Source organism: Arachis hypogaea, chromosome 12, assembly GCF_003086295.3.
Source record: "Arachis hypogaea cultivar Tifrunner chromosome 12, arahy.Tifrunner.gnm2.J5K5, whole genome shotgun sequence".
In the NCBI taxonomy this organism is placed as follows: Eukaryota; Viridiplantae; Streptophyta; class Magnoliopsida; order Fabales; family Fabaceae; genus Arachis; species Arachis hypogaea.
Genome location: NC_092047.1, coordinates 15,022,444 through 15,039,142, shown reverse-complemented (window position 1 = coordinate 15,039,142; position 16,699 = coordinate 15,022,444). Strand labels below are relative to the sequence as shown.

The 16,699-nt window shown below is 33.7% G+C and overlaps 2 protein-coding genes and 1 long non-coding RNA gene across 5 annotated transcripts; 1 reads left to right on the top strand and 2 right to left on the bottom strand.

Annotated features, from left to right (window-relative positions):
- The first annotated feature begins 357 nt into the window (after nucleotides 1-357).
- Nucleotides 358-4,501, top strand: LOC112726973 (uncharacterized). 3 transcript variants are annotated; one of them, XM_025776552.3, is made up of 5 exons: nucleotides 358-930; nucleotides 2,001-2,251; nucleotides 2,337-2,628; nucleotides 3,378-3,530; nucleotides 3,747-4,501. In XM_025776552.3, exons 1-5 carry the CDS (start codon nucleotides 538-540, stop codon nucleotides 4,134-4,136), a joined length of 1,479 nt encoding a protein of 492 aa, XP_025632337.1. In that variant the 5' UTR covers nucleotides 358-537; the 3' UTR covers nucleotides 4,137-4,501. The 3 variants fall into 3 exon arrangements, with proteins under 3 accessions (XP_025632337.1, XP_025632339.1, XP_025632338.1); XM_025776554.3 differs by having other exon boundaries at nucleotides 359-930; nucleotides 3,856-4,501; XM_025776553.3 differs by having other exon boundaries at nucleotides 359-930; nucleotides 3,724-4,501.
- Nucleotides 4,502-6,535: 2,034 nt separating this feature from the next.
- Nucleotides 6,536-12,164, bottom strand: LOC112726972 (flowering locus K homology domain). The gene is given in 8 exon segments (XM_072208895.1): nucleotides 6,536-6,791; nucleotides 6,794-6,950; nucleotides 7,247-7,441; nucleotides 7,536-7,787; nucleotides 8,232-8,383; nucleotides 8,504-8,750; nucleotides 10,870-11,393; nucleotides 12,022-12,164. Coding segments are annotated over 7 exon segments (1,545 nt in total). The 5' UTR covers nucleotides 11,386-11,393; nucleotides 12,022-12,164; the 3' UTR covers nucleotides 6,536-6,765.
- Nucleotides 12,165-13,634: 1,470 nt separating this feature from the next.
- On the bottom strand, nucleotides 13,635-16,699 carry LOC114924862 (uncharacterized). The gene is made up of 4 exons (XR_003812608.2): nucleotides 16,522-16,699; nucleotides 16,373-16,426; nucleotides 16,150-16,297; nucleotides 13,635-13,928 (listed from the first exon to the last, which is right to left on the bottom strand). It is a non-coding gene; the product is annotated as an uncharacterized lncRNA (long non-coding RNA).

The following is a 16,699-nucleotide window of genomic DNA, read 5'->3' as shown; positions in this document are numbered from 1 at the left end:
ACTTACTTTTAAAGTATAACAAAAATAAAATAAGAGTGAATTTAGAATTAGTGAAGTTGATAATTCACTTAAAAAGTCTTTGCATCAAAATAAAATTTTAAAATAAAATCATAAAAAAAAATATTGTGCTGTTTCATTAATTTACTCAAGTATAAGAATTTGAATCTCTTTAAATTTTAAATTTTTATTTAAAAAATAAAATATAATTTTTATTTTTAAATATTCTTTTATATATTTTTTTGTTCATATTATAAAATAAATAATAAAAAAAATAAATTATATTTTATTTTTAAAATAAATTTTAAAATTTAAAACTCCAAATCTAACAAAAAGTAAAAAAACCAAGATTACTCTGTCCGGCATAAGAAATTAAGAACCCACCATTTCAAACATAGAATCGTTATTCTTGTATGTACTTTGTAGTAGCAGTTGAACCCCTTCACACACTCGCAAAGCTTTCCCCAAACGAAACACACCAGAAACCATTTCTCTCTCTCTCTCTCTCTCTCTCTCTCTCTCTCTCTCTCTAAAATCTGAATGCATCTCACACACAAAGCCCTCAATTTCCCAAACCCTAACTACCATTCTCATGGACCTTCACATTCCTTCAATTCCAATCCCACCCCAAACCCTGGGTTGTTGACTCTACCGCTAAACCTTCTCTCTCCCGCAAAACGACGCCGTTCCGTGCTATTCGCCACCAAAAACAGGGGTGCCGTACAAATCGCCGTCGCAAACAATCATCCTATTGTCGTTCCTCCTTCACCATCCTACGATTACCGAACGTTTCGGAGTGCCAAAAACGTCGACGTTTCCACGCTTGGGAACCTCTGCGTTGATATAGTTCTCAATGTTCCCCAATTGCCCCCGCCTTCCTTTCACGAACGCAAGGCCTTCATGGACCGCTTGGCCTCTTCTCCACCCAACAAGGTTCTCTCTATCTCTATCTCTTACTACTGGAAAATTACATTTTAGTCCCTCAGAATATTTCTTCTTTACTTCAGTGGATTCTCATTTCATTTCTTATGTGTGTGTGCGTCTAGAGTCTCTGCTTTTCTGTATTAATGTCTTTTCTGTTCAATCTTTTGATGCTTTAGGGACTAAACTGCATGTGATGTTATTTTATTTTATTTTTTAAAAATCTGCCATGCCATGTAATTTTACACCGTCGAAATTTTGGGTCTGTGTTGTGACACAAATTGTTATGCTCTATATGCATGGGAAACTTTTTTTATTTTAGAAGAAGGGGGGGGGGGGAGGGGGCGGGGAGTTTGTAGCTTTATGGTTAGGGAAGGTACATGATTTTGTTATGTGAAAGAAATAGAGTTGCTGCGATTAAAATTTAGAAGAAAGTGAAATAATAAAAAGGAGAAGAAATTTTGAGGATAGCGCATTGGTTGGAACTAACAGCATGCCTCTTAGAAACAAGTAAAGCAATAAAGTCTAAGACCTAATGTTGGAATAGTTAACTTGCAAACTTCTTGTCTTAGAGCAAAACAAACATCAATTGTACAAAATAGAAGTGGGTTGCGACTGTGGCAAACCTTTTACCTGCAACGTGTAATATCTGAATTGTAGATTTTTTTACTCACGACTTTGAGAAGGAATTTACCTAACCATCATACCATGCCGAAATTGCTTAACTTGTTGCATTAGCTGCTGGTTTCCTTTCTGGTATTAAAATATCAGTAACTGTTTGCTGGCATATTCCACTTGTAATGTCAAGAATGCTAGAGTCAACATTATGGGATTTACATAACCACTGCAACTTATTTGGATTTGCACAGGTAGCTGATCAATGAACCCCAAGAAGAGAAAGAGGGTTTTGTTTTGATTTTGATTTGAATTCCTTTATCTAGCCATCGTAGTACAAGAATATGCACATCTAATTCTGAAGACTCAAGTATCAATTAATAATCTGAACAAGGAATGCATATGTTTCATTCCTGGAATTGGTTTTTGTCATTCATTTAACATATTTCCTATGGATTTTTGTGTAGAAATATTGGGAAGCTGGTGGGAACTGCAATATGGCAATAGCAGCTGCAAGGCTAGGACTTAGTTGTGTATCAATTGGTCATGTGGGTAATGAAATCTATGGGAAGTTTCTGTTAGATGTGCTTCATGATGAGGGCATTGGTATGGTTGAGATGAGTAATAGTACTGATGTTGTGAACAGCTCCAGTGCATCTATCGAAACACTTCTATGCTGGGTTCTTGTTGATCCGTTACAAAGACATGGTTTTTGCAGGTAAACTTTAATTACTTCTAATGCTTTTATTTTTTCTTAAACATTCGTTTTCAAAGGGCCTAAGTCAATATCTTTTATCTATTAGTCGAGCAGATTTTAGCAAGGAACCTGCATTTCATTGGATGAGCACACTGAGCAGAGAAGTAAAACTAGCTATCAGAAATTCAAAGGTTTTGTTCTGTAATGGATATGGCTTTGATGAGCTCTCTCCTAGTTTACTGCTCTCAGCAGTGGACTATGCTGTTGATGTCGGCACATCGATATTCTTTGATCCTGGACCACGTGGAAAGAGTCTCTCCACTGGGACTTCAGAAGAACAAAGAGCTCTTGACCAGTTTCTCAGAATGAGTGATGTTCTTCTTCTAACTTCTGATGAGGTTTCAATTATAACTTTCCTCATATATAGAAAACATATATCCTTAATATTGTTATGATTGACTCTAGTTATTGCCTTTAGCTCGTGCTCTGCAGTTTTGGGTATGATGTTGTATAACATTATTTTCTTTGCTTTATAAATTGTGGGAACTCTACTTCTGCTTGTATATCTATCTTCTGAGCTATATCATGTTTTACACTTTTCTTTTGGATGCTGACAAAGACTCCATATTATCATTATCTTCAGTTTCTTATTCTGAAATTAAAAAAATTAATATTCATATTATGTTAATCAGGAACTGCTTTACATTATGCAAATGTTCTACCAAATCCATTCCTTGTTAACATGGGCCTGCGTTGTTTGTATATCTAATATCTTTTTCTTTTCCCTCCTATTTTTGGGTACATCTTGTGTATCGCTACTTATATATTGATGGATTCCTTTGTTCCCTCATTGACAGCTCAATTTTCTGTTGTGCATGCCAAAGTGTCATTCTGTAATCTTAAAAAGTGTTGTCTAGTTTTGCCTTGTTATAGTTTACTTCATTCAAGTCTATTGCAATTTGCAATGCTTGTATAATTATCAATTGCAACTTTGCAAGTTATTGTGATATCATTTTTGCATTGCATTCTAAATTGAAGATAATTTCAATAAGTGGATATCTCCTTGAGAACTTGTTTAATTATTTTTCAAACTTCTGTTTAAAAATATAATTTGCTAATGTCTCCACGTGATTGGTTTGCCCAACAGGCCGAGTCTTTAACTGGCCTAGGAGATCCAATATTAGCAGGACAGGAGTTTCTCAAAAGAGGGATCCGCACAAAATGGGTGATTATAAAAATGGGTTCTCATGGTTCAATTCTAATAACTGCATCAAATATAGCATGTGCTCCTGCATTCAAGGTATTAGCTTCTGATTTTGTGTTCAATTGTTTTGTTCAAATTCTAGCATTTTGGGAAATCATGATTTCTTCCATCATTGCTATTTAGTTTGTTATTACATCTTCTGTTATCAAGTTATAATGTTTGTCAGTCTTGCATTTTAAGTTTTGTGATAATTTGTTATTATTCTCCATCTTACTCTTGATTCAAACAGACTAGATTCGTAATTCTTATCAGGTGGATGTCATTGATACTGTTGGGTGCGGAGACAGTTTTGTTGCTGCTGTTGCATATGGTTATATACATAATATGCCGTTGGTTAATACATTAACAATTGCAAACGCAGTGGGTGCTGCCACAGCCATGGGGTGTGGTGCTGGTAGGAATGTAGCAAAACTGGAAAATGTGAAAGATTTATTAAAATCATCAAACATCAGCAAAGATACCAAATTCTGGACCAATGTACTTGGGAAGAATGCGATAGCTCAGGAAATAACATGTTTGTCACACATGATGAACGGTATCGGCAATCCAGACAATCTCAACCATGTCCCATATGACAAGGTCGCCTCCGAGCTCTTGCCTAAGCTTGAACATCCACAGATACCCGATAATGTGACGGCATGATAAATTCCAGATAATATGTTACATCATACGGTGTATCCATCCTAGTGAAGTAATTCTTTTCCATCATCCTTCTAAATCATATAGCAGAGTAAATCTCCAAGTTACACTGCAATAACTAATCTAAATGCATTTGTTTGAGCAAAGTACATGGCCACGTGAGAGGTAGCTGCTCATAAAGCATTTTAACTGAATTGTTACGATTCCTGTCACAAACAATATTTCTTTGGTGTCAAAGGCACCTATACACCAAGCACCAGTGAGTCAGAGCTTTTTATTTTTCCCCTGATAGGTACCAATTTTTTGGCTTCATTTTTGTATGAATGCTTCTTAAGCAGTGATATGTTATTGTTTATATTGATAGTTTATCGATGGTAGAGGGCAGTAGCTTTTATCCTCTGATCATAGTTTGTTTTTGTATCACTCACTATTAGATTTTGAGTGGGGATTATGGACATTGGTTTATCATGTTCCCTGCTTCCAATCAAAATTTAGCAATTGACTTTGATCTCTAGAAAGAAAAATATCAAAATGGGCAAAGCTAATCCCTCAAATCGAATTCCAAATACACTCTCATGAGTAAAACCTAAAGTTTTCAATTCTACGAGGTTTCATTAGATAACAAGTATAAAGTAACAACAGAAATTGATAACAAGTATAAAGTAACAACAGAAATTAATGTTAGATACAAAGAAATTAAGTAGGGGTGTTCATGGATCGGAACGATCTGCATTTCTACGGTGTTTATCCGAATCCGATCCGAAAATTGCGGATATGGATTTGATCTGCAAGGCTTTTGGATCGGATTGGATCTGCACACTAGTCGGATTGGATTGTGGATTTTGTGTTAGTATCTGTATATCCGCAAAAATAAAGAAAATAAATAGGTAAATATTCTTTTTATGTTTTATTTCAACTAATAATTATCATATATGTTGTATTATTTTAATTTATTATTCAAGAAAAGTATGTTTAATATTTAAGAGTAAACATATTTAAAAGAATAAAAAAAATAAATTTTATTAATATTTTTTTAATAAAAATGAGCTTCTAAAAATATTTGTGTTTTGCAAATCCAACCTTAAAAACTGCAGAAGATCCGATCTGCGTTCACCCATAAAATCAAGAAATATGAGTAGAAGAATTTTACATTTTGCAGTGTCAAATAAAGAGGACAACGGTGATAAATTAGCGTTGTGAATAACACACTGCTATGTTGCGATTACTCAGAAGTCAGAACTTTGTTCGCACTTGACTGCTTGCAGAAAGTGTAACCAACCGTCTTCTGTTAAGAAATTAACTAGGGGTGAAGCTAATTTTAACTAAGTGTGTGTTTGGATTACAGTTTACAAACAGGAGTTTAATAAAATTGATTTTGTAAATTTGATTTTGATGAAAAGTAAATTTATGTTAAAGTGATTTATGTTTGGCAATCTTTGCATCAAAATAAATTATAGTAAAATAAATGTTGTTTGGATTATACTACTCAAAATCACTTTTAGATAAAAAATTACTAAAATAGACACCAACTTAAATAATTTTTGTATATTATCTTATCATTTTAATTTAGATAATTGAATAGATTTTATTAATTAATTCTATAATAAAATTAATATTTATACACTAAAATAAAAATAATATATAAAAATTGGCAAAATATATTTTTAATTAAAACTAACAAAATATAAATTTTAGAGAGTACTAAGAATAATAAAAAAATTAAATATTTATCTTGGTAGTAATTAAAATAAATTAAAAAAATTTTTATGATATTTTTTATATAGTATATTTTTAGTATTCTTAGTACTCTTTTTTAGTATGCTATAATTTATTATTATTATTATTAATTTTTTGTTTAATTTACTTTACTTAATAGAATCAATAAATCATATTATAAAAAATAATAAAAATAATACAAAATTACAATTATAAAAGTGTATAATATCAAATAAATAATTAATAAAAAATAAAAATAATAAATAATAAAAAAAGAGAATTCATGTAAACAAAAATAATAAGAATTCCATAAATAATATAATAACATACATAAAGGATAAAGTTAATGAAAGGTAAATAAAAATAAAATATTGATGTCTAGAAGCCCGTTAATGAAACGCTTCTTGAAAATCATGGTTTTGAAAGCAAAATCACTTCTGCATTCATGAATCAAAAATTTGCCAAACCAAAAATTAATACTTAATAAAAAATTTGCCAAACCAAAAATTAAAACTTTTCAAGAAGTATAAACGTACTTCTTCTCTTGTAACGCATTTGCCAAACACACCCTAACTAGTTAAAAAATAAGTTTGTTACAATTATCAAACATATTTGTTTTGTTGAAAATCTAATCTAAAGATGCTTCGGTAAAAGACCAAACAGATAAAAGATGAGCGAGGCAACACTTCGACAGAAAAATGTATACTAAACCATGTCCAGTTATATCCAATGTAAAACAAGGTAAAAATCTAAAGGGTACAATCCTGGTTACAATACCCACGAGAACTAGCTAGAATTGAACATAAAGTTTACAGAAACACTGCTCCTCCACTAAAATTGAATGTAATCCTCTTTCTTTTCCTCTATCCCCGCCCCGTGCGCGGGGGATTTGGGTGTTTTGGGGAATTTTTAACTCTTAGTAACCATAATTGGTTCCATAACCGAACCATAATCAGCAGCAGGTGCATGACCTGTATGTGCTCCAGCACTTGAAGGTGGAGATGCATAAACAGAAGCATTGGTAGGATAGGAATTGTAACCTTGGTTAATTGACCCCCCCATATGATCTTGTGCCGCACTCGCCGCTTCAGCCATGAAATTCTGCATCAGATAAGATTTATTGTTGTCAATTCAGATGCATGCACAAAAACAACAAAATCCAAGTACAGGGAAACCCATAGAAATTCTTTGGAGTTCATGGAGCACCGCTGAGGTTATGGTCACAATCCAATGAGAGAATAAAATGAATATCATTTTAAGATATAGCCCATCACTAGTTTAAACTCTTGAAAAGACAGTTCTTTAATTAGTTATGAACGCAGTACACGAGCTCCAATACAGGTTCAAGAATTTCTCAACAAGGCTGAAGAATCCACTATCCCTTCAAAATCAATTACCTGCACCAGTTGTTGAGCTGCCTGTATTTGTGACGCGGTGCCACTTATCTCAACAGTCATTTCCCCTGGAATACCCCTGGTCTCCTGAATTGTAATACTTGCGCCACTAGCACGGCGAATGTAGCTGATATTTGATCCTGATGCTCCAATAACTGCATCTGCATAGGTTAGAGGAATTTGCATGTGCTGTGTGACCTGTAGGGTACAAAGGAAATCACATATCAAGACAACAAATAATTTAAAACTGGCATGGCAGTCTGAAGTCCTCAGGTTGGGCAAAAGAAGACACCTTATTTGCAACAGACTGCTGTGATTGAGAAGTATCCCTTGCATAGGCAGGTGGAGGAATGAGCTTATCTACGGGAGGCAGATCAGGAGGTGGGTAGTAATTATCGTAGTTATGTGAAGGAGGCATATATTGAGGATTGGGTGCAAAAGCAGGTCCGCCGCTGCCAGGAGTGGGGAACCCTTGTGGATGTGGAGGACCCCAAGCTTGAGGTGGGGGCACATTCTGGTTAACTCGAGCATCTGGCCTTTGCATCTGAAGTTTGGGACAAAGAAGAGTAAATGAAATCAAGGATAATGATTTTTTATCAAGAACAACAAAAGGAATAATCAGCCACATGCACAAAGATGATCCATATAACTTAATTCTTTTCATAAACACTAGGTTTCAATGGAAACCATATTGAAAAAAATCATCATGCTAACTGTGAATGATGGAAGTCAGGCACACTAATGTGCAATAATTAAGATATAGCTTATTATGCATTCCACCCCAAGCTGTCAGTAGCAACACCAATTCATCATTCCGAAATACAGTTTACACTTAAAAGATGTAATTGATAAAGGGCCAAGAATATTCATATCAGCTTGATGATTCTTCTTCACAAGTCGTATCTCATGACATAACTCATCCGCATACATAGTCTGACCATTCCAGCCTTCAGATTGACAAACTACTAAAATATATAAATGGACATACCTGTGTTTCAAACACTCCAACTATGCCGCGGTCAACCAGGAATTTACGGAGATGAAGTGCAATAAGTTCAACTGCCTTGTGAACCCCAGCAGACTCCCCTTGTATTTCAACAACACTATCATCCCGTAGAGCAAATACAGGCAGGTATTCAGCTAAAAATAATGCATTATTCAGGCACAGGTCTCAGAAATCTGGTTGATATGGATTGGGGTTCCAAATAATAGATCTAGTGGTAAACATGCAAACAAAATTAACAATATCTGTGTGCACACCTGATCCAAGAACACGTATATTGCAACCAGTGTTATCTTGAAAGGACTTTACTGTGGAACCCTGCTTCCCGATCAAGCTTCCTGCTTGAGTATCTGCCACCAGAAGCCTCGTAACAACTTGGTTTGATGCGGCCGATGCATCTGGAGGATTGTGGTCCACATTGACAACTTGTTTATGAACCCTTAACAAACCCTCCACAGCAGGCGGTATGGCGCGATCTGGCTCTTCTTTTGCAGAAACCATTACCTTTTTAAGCATCAAACAAAAAGAAATCAGAAACACGCAAGAAACAACAGAATCTTATAATAAACCTCAAAACACAAACTTCAAAATAAGCCAAATTAATGAATTTGACTCATTGATTAATCTGCACGTTCCAGAAACATGATTGTTGCCTTATTCATCAATATGTAACACTGACATAAATATATAAAATCTGGTTGCTAACTTTAGGTCAATGTTTGTTGATAGCAATTTGATTTCTCCATGTGAAACTAACTTTTGTTTTATGTTTATTTCCATTATGTTTCTTCAATGAATTAGCAATTAGTTCCACTATGTCAAATTTCTAGGGGGCATAAATAATTAAATCTTTATTAATAATTCTTATAGCTTGGTAATAATTTAATTTAATAATGATATATGCCACTGGTTTAATTAAATGGTCATGATACATTTAAATTTTACAGGATTGTTCTACTTACCGTATCAAAAATTTGTGATGCTTATAAAATTTCAGAAGCTTATTATTTTTTTAATTTTCATAGTAACTTTTATATTCTTTTCTGGGTGAGAGTTTTAGGAAGTGTGGCAAGACACCAACCGACCAAGTTCTGAATTTACCAGGTAAAATGAATGCTTCTTGCCACCAAAGTCTGCACAAATTATTTCTGATTCTTAAGACAAACATTTCAGCAGTTGTATATGCTCATTGCTGTTTCCTGCCAACTGGAACTTTGGCTCTTCAATTTGAAGCCACTTTGGTCATTCATATATGCTGACAACCTGCATACACCCATTTGGTTATCCTGACAAAAGAATCTCTTCTTATCTATATAATTAATCTGTTTGTTTATTTAGTAATTGTTGTGCTCTGATAGATTATGTATACTTTCAGTTCACCTAAATTTAACAACACTGTTCTTCAAACAGAGTTAATATTGTTAACATGTTTTTATCACGAATAAACGATTTAGTTTCATTTTCAAATTAATGATATCTCTTCGTTACAATTTATATTACACCCGCTATACCCTTAACTATTAACATGTGTTCAAACATTTTTATTTTCGCTTCACTAATCAGTAATGATTATCAATTTAAATGCAATATTGTTATGTAATAAGAGTATAGGGCAAGAAAAACTGTTTTGTGGTCATAATTTATATTATCCATTATACTATTAACATGTGTTCAAACATTTTTAATTTCGCTTCACTAATCAGTAATGATTATCAATTTAAATGCAATATTGTTATGTAATAAGAGTATTGGGCAAGATAAACTGCTTTGTGGTCATAATTTATATTATCCATTATACTATTTTGCCATGTGTTCAGACATTTTTAATTTCACTTCACTACCCACTATCAATTTAAATGATAGTTATTTAAAAGACTATAGTAGCTACCAAATGATAGCACTTTAAGTCATTAATAACTATGATGTTAGTTAAAGTACATGGATGTGACTTATAGATGTTCCCCGCCCTCCCCATGATAGAATTTCATTAATATACAATAATGAAATGAGGCAGAAATCCACATAACACACTAAATTAATAGATAATAATACCAACCAAGTCACACAATTGATTATCAATTTGTAGTATAGGTAATAACATTTTTTTGAAAACATGACCAGCTATTAAAACAGCAGAAAGCTGATTCACAATTCAACGGTCGATACAATAATACATACATAAATATTAAATTCAATATAAACTGCCATCAGAATCCAGAATGTAACAAACATAATAGTGCAACAATGATATTCACACAATTGAAATAGATCAAGATATAGTGGCGGCTGTTGCAATTTCATTGCCAAGTAAGCAAGTATTCACAAATGTCATGCCCCACAGCACAAATGTTTGTAATTTTACATATTACCTATGTATGTAATAATTGAAAAATATGAAATGCACTATATACTGCCATTGGAATGTAGAAGATATAATAATGCAAGAAACAAACAAGAGTATTCAAACAAACAGCAATGGATTAATGGAATAGCCCGTCCAGAAACACCAAATGTTTTGTAATTTCAAAATTTTATACAATATAAAAGTATATGATATTTCAAACAAAATATGCAGGATTATCCCACAAGGCATAACTAACAAGAACACGAAAAGTAAACTCACTGCTCTTTCCATGGTTCCTGGCGGACCATCAAGAATTTTAATGCGAGCTTTGGTCTCTTCCGTCATTTTCTTAATAAACTCTCCCTTGCGGCCGATGATACTGCCAACCTTTTGTACAGGAATCAACATCCGGAAAACATTCTCTCCAGGCCAACCAGGCCACTTCTTTATTTCATTTCCTTTCGAATTATCCTGTGCTCCCTGTTTCTCCTGAGAATTGAAATTCCCAGTAACATCCCCAATATCATGATGTTCCTCCTCCTCCTCAGCATTCTCTTGTGGAGGAGCATCGGTATCTTCGGGCAAACCTTCAATTTCGTGGCCATCAAACTGATTTTCAGGAGGATTAGCTCCCTCATCCAAATTGGCATCGTCATGTTCATCAGGCTGCAGTTGAGGAAACCCCGCATCATCAATCACATTTCCTTCATCATGTTCATCGGAATGGTTTTGCGGAAATTCAGGGTTTTCAGGCACATAGCCTGCATCTTGTGCATCATATTCTTCCCCAGACATCACAATATCTGAAGGAGGAAAAACCAATTGAAACAACTCGTCAACACCATTTTCAACAACTAAAATGAACAAACAAACAAACAAACAATACCTCACATGCCAAAAAGAAAACAAGAAAAATTTCAAGTGTACACTAAAACAAGCTCCAAAATCAATTAACTGCATGGTATAATAAACATCTAGAGCCTTAAAAAACTGAACTACAAAACTCCTAAAGTTTCAACAAAATAAACATACAGAAAAAGATTAAAACAATGAGCATGTATATAAAAACATAAAATATAGCATGTATACAGTCATACAAACCCACCAAATACAAACATACATACATACATATTTAAGAAACGAGAGAGAAAGAAAAAATGAAAAAAAAAAAAAAAGTAACAGTCACCAACCGAATTCTCGAAACTGCCTACTCCGAAGGCAGAAGAAGAAGAAAAGAAAAACAAAGATTAAAAAATTGAAAGAGGCGTGAAGAAAGTAAATGCGATACTTCAATGAAGAACAAGTAACTGAAAAATTTAAAAGAGTGATAACAAAGTGAATAACAACGATGAAGTAAGAGCTAAAAAGAGAATGTAGAAACCCTAGAGAGAGAAGAAGAAGAACGAGGAGGAGTTAGGGTTTGAGAGTTACGTTGTTCGAGAAGCTTCGGAGAGAAGAGAGAAAAAGAAAAGGCGCGGAGGCTTTGTGCGGTGTTCAGAAATCAGAACGGATTTAGGTTTACTTCTGATTCTATTATTAATTTATTATTGCGGTGAAGAATTTCAGCTAAGGATGACGAGAGAGTAACACACACCACTACTATACAATCATCTTTCACACAACATTTCCTCTTTTTTGCTTTGCCGTCCTTTAACTTACACGTATTTACAACTTTTGCGGTTATTGTTTTTTATAATTTTTTATTTTTAGAAAATAATCCCAAAAGAAAATATCAGAAAAATAATTTCTCAGATTTGAGGAAAATAAAAGTTAAAAACAAAAAAATGTATTATTTTTACTTTTTTTATAAAATTCAAAAAATAAAAAATAAAAATACAAACTAAATTTATAGTATTTTCAAAATATGTTTAGAGTAGTGTTTTAAAGAGAAAATATAATTTATAAAAATATTTAAAATAATTTTTAGTAAAATAATATGTTAGAATAATTAATTATTTTATTCAAATAAAATATTTTAGAGGTGCAACCAACATAATTACCTTATTTAAACAAATATTTTAAATTGAAAAACAATATTTAAATTTTCTTGCGCTTAAAATTCTCAAATAAACATTTTAAATACTTTATTCAAATGTACTTTTAATATACAACCTGACTATAGAAATGATTTTGCTTGTTTGAGAAAATTAAAACTTCATACAAATATCATAATTTATGGATTTTTATTAATTTTTTCTTTGTTAACATAAGTTTTATTTTGGGACAGGGACATAAGTTTTTATTAATCTAGGATTATTAAAACTATATTCTATATTTCTTTTATTGTCTACGATATCTCTTATTCCAACGAGTAGAGGTAGTAACACTACTCAAATTCATAGATATTTACTCCGCTCCGTTTAGAGTGGGTAATTGCTCGTTCCAATACAGGACAAATTTTCTGCGAAGCAAATTTTGGTCGAAGTCAGTTTAGGTAATACCCGCTCCAATATATATATAATATATATAATTTTAATATATAATATATATGATATATGTAATATATGTCAAATAATTAGTAAATTGATTAATAATATTATATCATATTTAAATTTTTACCTAAATTTATGTTATATATGTGATTATGGTTATATAAATTTTAAAATTCTCTCAGCTTGAGATATTCACGAAATACTATTAATATATTAGGCTGGTTGGTTAGAGCGTAATTTTTTACTATAAACTTGTAACAAATTTATCTACATAATTTAATTTGAATTTTTGCACTAAACTTATTAAAGAATAAAACTAGTTTTATGTAACTTAAGATCATTCAAATTCAATAAGCATGAAATTTGTTATGTGTAACACCCTACTATCCTAAATCTTATGCTTAAGTCATAAGATTGAGATAGTAAGATATTACGACCTCTAAAGATAGAATTATATATATATAATAATAGGAAGAGAGATACTTAACTAGGAGCCTTAAAAAAAAACGGGCAAAACAAAATCGCAAAATAAAAAGCACAACTCTCGGGAAATCGAATTACTTGCGGGTGAAGAAACCTAATAGGAATATGATAGAACAATAAACGAAGAGATAAAGGAAAGCCAAGGAACAGCATAACTAGCCTCTCACTCAGCCTGCGAAGCTAAGGCTGGCCGGAGGATACGTATATACATATAAACATACATAAGTGTCCCCAAAATATACCAAAATACCAAAGTAAACTCCTATCTCTCCCTCAACCTCTAAGAGGAGCAGCATACATAAATTACTTGGAGAGTAAGCTACACTTATATATACATATATACAAATAGAAACCAAAATACACCCAAGAACTACTTCGCTTTCCAGAATCCAGACGCCTAGCGAGGAGCCTCTCGACCTGCATCTGAAAAACAACAACACAATATGGAATGAGAACCGGAGGTTCTCAGCATGGTAAAAGTGCCACGCGCATAAGAAGTACGGTCCTGAGAATGCTATAGGCAATCCTAGAACTCCGTTATTCAATTATCCAACTTGAGCACAAAAATAGAAGCCATAAACAGGGGTAGGTATTCTAAATCTGCCTAACTTATTCAAGTTCAAACTTAACCTAACAACAACCACTGAACCGAAAAACACAATAGCCACCGAACCACTATCACAATAGCCACTGAACCACTATCACAATAGCCACTGAACCACTATCACAATAGCCACTGAACCACTATATCAATAGTCACTGAACCACTATCACAATAGCCACTGAACCACTATCACAATAGCCACTGAACCACTATCACGATAGCCACTGAACCACTATCACGAAAGCCACCGAACCGAAATACGGTCATGTGGTTAATCCTTCATTTTCAATATTCAATCAACACCAAGCCATTTCTCCTTTCCTCCATCCCTCCATCGTCCACAATGCAACAAAAACAAGCAACCAAACAAGATCACGCACAAGTAATGAGCAGATAGTACAAATAGCAAGTATAGCAGGTAGCAGGCGATATAAATCAATTAGGCAAACCCAGAAAATGCATAGCAATCAAAGCAAACAAATGCATATGGTGCATGTCTGTCCTATGGCTGATGGGGCCCATCTGTCGGTTATCCAGCCAACCCGACAAGTCCGAAAACCTTAGACTGTCCCTCGTCGCGCATCCCCAAGAGTCTATGCATAGATTTCACATACATTCATCATATAATCACTCAATGGGGGTTGATCCATACCCGGGAATTTATACGTGCCCGGTCACCCTTACGACGTAGGGTTAACAGAGTATCGAGAATCAACCTGGAACACGTGGTGGCAAGCCACGGTTTTTACCCAGGGAAACTCGTATCTCAGATATCATCATTCATAAGCCATTTCATAGTCATAATCATTGTTTAATCATTCATCAAGCCATGGCATATTAACTCCTTTTGTTAACAACCTCCCTTTCACACCTTTCATCATCATTCCCTTATAATTCATCTTGATTACCCTTTCCAGGTCCTGACCAAACTATTTATCAAATTCTTCTCAAACTTCTTAATATCAAATAATCTTTAAATCAACCCAACTCTAACGTTAACCAATCACATCACACGAGGATTAAACTTTAACTTCTCGAACCCATGACCATCACTAAGACATCCTCGACACTCTATTTTCTTTTCTGTTTCTAATATAGCAAATGAACTCAGAATTGCACAAACTTTATATCCAGGCGTTCATATTGAAATAAGCTTTCTAACAAACTAAATATCATAATCTTCTGATTTTTCTAGCCTCGGGAATAAAGGAAAAACCGTGACTGCTCTGCAGTGCATAAAACCAGAAAAACAGCAGCAGCATATGATATTCAAAATTCAATATAAAATCCAAGTTAAATCCAATGACTTTTAAAAGTAATGTAGTTAAACTTTACTCATCCAGGAACAAGTGTGTCTTGGTTGCAACCCAATTGTTATTCAATTCTAAGAGTTACAAGCATTGGAAGTTGATACATAGCTTGCTGAAATCTGTTTCTTTTCAGCTCTGACCACCAATATTCAAAAACTCACAACTCCCAATCCTCAACTCTTAAAATTAAGAGGTTTTAGAGAAATAAGGAAAATTATTCAAATTTTATAACAAAATTGGTTTCGCTCCAAAACTCAACTCGTAGAAGTCGCAACAAGGTAAACAAGTTGCTGCCCTGTTTGACATTTTCTGCTGCAGGACAGATTTAACAACCTAACTTTAAAAAAATTGCCATAAATTGTATATTTAACAAAAAGGTCCCAAATTTTCCAGTTTAGTTCCTTATATTCCCAAGTTTAGCCCAGACTTGGTCTCATGCAATTCCGATCATTACATAATTAGTTACAGCACATGCAATACCACCACAACACAACTCTACATCCTTATCAACAAACACCAATCCTAATCCATCATAAATAAATATAAGAACACACTATTAATAACTTCCACACCTCATAATTCCAATATATATGTCCACCAACAAATCTATTCCAATAACATTACAAGGCTAATCATTAAATACAACAAACAATTCAACTTATCCTATGGTACCTCTAACCTAAGCTTTCACAATACCGTAAATATTAAACGTATGAAACTTAAACCATACCTTGGCCGATCACTTAATTCACCCAAGGCAGCTTCTTAACACAAAATTACAGCCTCTTCAAGCTCAAGTAAAACAGCCACAAACTAAGCTTTGATCACCAACAAGCCTCCAAATATTCCCAATGCATATATACCCACTTAATCTACACCTATTACATATACATATTCCAATTTCAGTTCTCCATTACTAAAACAAGATTTGGCTAGGGTTAGGGTATTCTTACCATACCCATATGCTCAATAGCTTGAGCCCACAAGTTCCGGAAGCTAACTTGAACCTAGAACACAAGAATTGAACAATTTTTGACTTAATTGTTCATAAATTTCCGAAATTAGGAGAAGCTGGCTGAGAAGGAAATAATGAGTTACCTACCCAATTGTTCCATGGGTTTCATAGAGCTCGTCACGGTGAACGCGTGGCCGCAAACGGTTCGTCAATCGGAGCTCCGGATCAAAAGTTACATGGATTTGAAATTAAAGTGAGGGTTAGGTTTTTGCTTGTGTTCTTCTTCCCCCTAAGAAAGTTTCCCAGCGTGAATAATGAAGAAGAA

Bases quoted from the DNA above. Each gene is read 5' to 3' on its own strand.
- LOC112726973 (XM_025776552.3), top strand. From the start codon at position 538: ATGCATCTCACACACAAAGCCCTCAATTTCCCAAACCCTAACTACCAT. The intron at 2,252-2,336 runs GTAAACTTTAAT...TTTATCTATTAG, and splicing joins CAAAGACATGGTTTTTGCAG to TCGAGCAGATTTTAGCAAGG. The intron at 3,531-3,746 runs GTATTAGCTTCT...AATTCTTATCAG, and splicing joins CATGTGCTCCTGCATTCAAG to GTGGATGTCATTGATACTGT.